The 1,782-nt window shown below is 48.8% G+C and overlaps 1 protein-coding gene across 1 annotated transcript in view; it reads left to right on the top strand.

Moving 5' to 3' along the window:
- Nucleotides 1-1,197: 1,197 nt before the first annotated feature.
- Nucleotides 1,198-1,782, top strand: part of LOC112551815 (beta-microseminoprotein-like) — an 18,744-nt gene continuing 18,159 nt past the window's right edge. Inside the window, exon 1 of the mRNA XM_025214977.1 lies at nucleotides 1,198-1,234. Within this exon, the coding sequence (XP_025070762.1) occupies nucleotides 1,198-1,234 (37 nt within the window). The remainder of the gene's footprint in view (nucleotides 1,235-1,782) is intronic.

Raw genomic sequence — 1,782 nt, 5'->3', positions numbered from 1 at the left:
CTGAGATGGAAGTAGTGAGAAAACTGGAGGCTCTAGATATCCAAGGTGCCAAGGCAAGTATGCATGTGCATGCCAGGGAGAAGTCAGGAACACACACACCAACCGTAAAGTCATCAGCCTAGTAAACAGTGATGGAGACTGAGGTGAACTGAACCAGCTCAAGAACAGAATGGAAACCCAGTTCCAGAGCAGACATACAAGGAAAGATCTTCCTGGACCACAGCAGCTGGGATGTTGTCAGGAGAAAGCTGATGGATTCTGGCACTATGGCAACCACGATCCCTTCTGAAGGGAATACCCAGAGAGAAGGTGGGCCATGGAGAGGGGTCCATCCACTGCTAGCAGACACAGAGGCCCACAGAATGAGGTGGTGATTGTTGGAGTCACAGTGCTGGGATACTACCTGGAGGAAAAGCTAAGAGAAGTTCCTTGCCAGGTCCTCCTAAATTCAGGTGCCCATGTCCACTATACATAGCTGTGTATGGGAACAATCTACAAGAGAGGCAGAAAGAAACCTTCAACCCTGTAGGCTAATGGTCAATGCAGCCAACAGAGAAGCACTTCCAATTCTGAGGAAGTGGAGTACAACCATCAACTTCAAGGCCTACAACTGCGATGTCAAATTGTTGTAGCAAAGGCTGCCAAGCAAGATGCCTAAAAACTTCCTAAAAAATTATCAGGTCACTTTAAATGTTGCAGATTGTTCATGTTCTTTTCTCAGGAAGTGTTTCATCTTCTATACCACAGATGGCAAAGTGAGGGAGTGCAAAGTTGTAGTAGAGAAGATCATAACAATACCTCCTAAAAGTGAAATGATGATCACTAGGGATCCTGGTTTTTTCTGTTTAAAAATCCCACATTCTCTGATTACCACCACCCCCCGCCAATCCTGTGTTTTACTGCAATTAAATGCAGTAAATATGTTAGGGATGTCAAATGATTTAAAAACTGAATTGCAATGAATCACAAGATTAAAAAAATAGTTGAGATTAATTGCAATTTTGATCACATAGTTAAATACCCACAGAGCCTTGGCCCTACCAGTGCCCCTCACTTCCGATCCACAGTCCCTTACCACCCCCAAGCTCTGCCAGTGCCCTTCACTCCCAACTTGCAGCCCTCCCCATCCTTGCTGCTGCCCTTCACCCCAAAATTCAGCCAATGCAGAACTCTCAGAGCTCAGCGGGCACAGGGCCCATGGCGCTGCAGCCAGGGACGACCTCGGCTGAGGGAGGTAGGGAGGAAGGGAAGGGAGGGCAAGGCAGGGCAGGGCAGGGTACTTACCCTGGATGGCCACACCAGCGGCACGCAGGAGGTAGGGAAGCCCAGTGTGGGCAGGTGGTGGCACCGGCCTGAAGCTGTTGCTGGGTGCAGTTGAAAAGCTCCCCTCCCCCTCACCACTGCTGGGCCCTGTCACAACCCAAAGTTGTGGTTTTTTTGTTTGTGTGCGCTTTGGCATCGCTAAATCAGGTTCCCGCCAAATTGCAGCTCTTTTGCATGGTGGAGTGTTCTGTTACAACGGAGAACCTGCATGCAGGAGTTTTTCCCGCCAGTTCTGTAGCTTTCTTTGCATAGTGCATTTCTTTTGCATTATAGTGATGCACGATGCAAAGGAGTTCCTGCCATTTGTATTAGGATTCGTGCCACATTATTGGCCAGTCTTAATATAGGCACACGTGGCGGCTAGCTATTGGCTTGCTAGCCGTACAAAAGGCTTGGGTAGTTTCCGCCCAAGTCGGAGAGAGAGAAAGCACGTGGAGTTCGGGAAAGGAGCGTGAGGAT

The sequence above is a fragment of the Alligator sinensis genome, unplaced genomic scaffold, assembly GCF_000455745.1.
Source record: "Alligator sinensis unplaced genomic scaffold, ASM45574v1 scaffold264_1, whole genome shotgun sequence".
Lineage (NCBI taxonomy): Eukaryota > Metazoa > Chordata > Crocodylia > Alligatoridae > Alligator > Alligator sinensis.
Note: the sequence above shows the minus strand (reverse complement) of the source record. Positions and strands in the feature narration are given on the sequence as shown.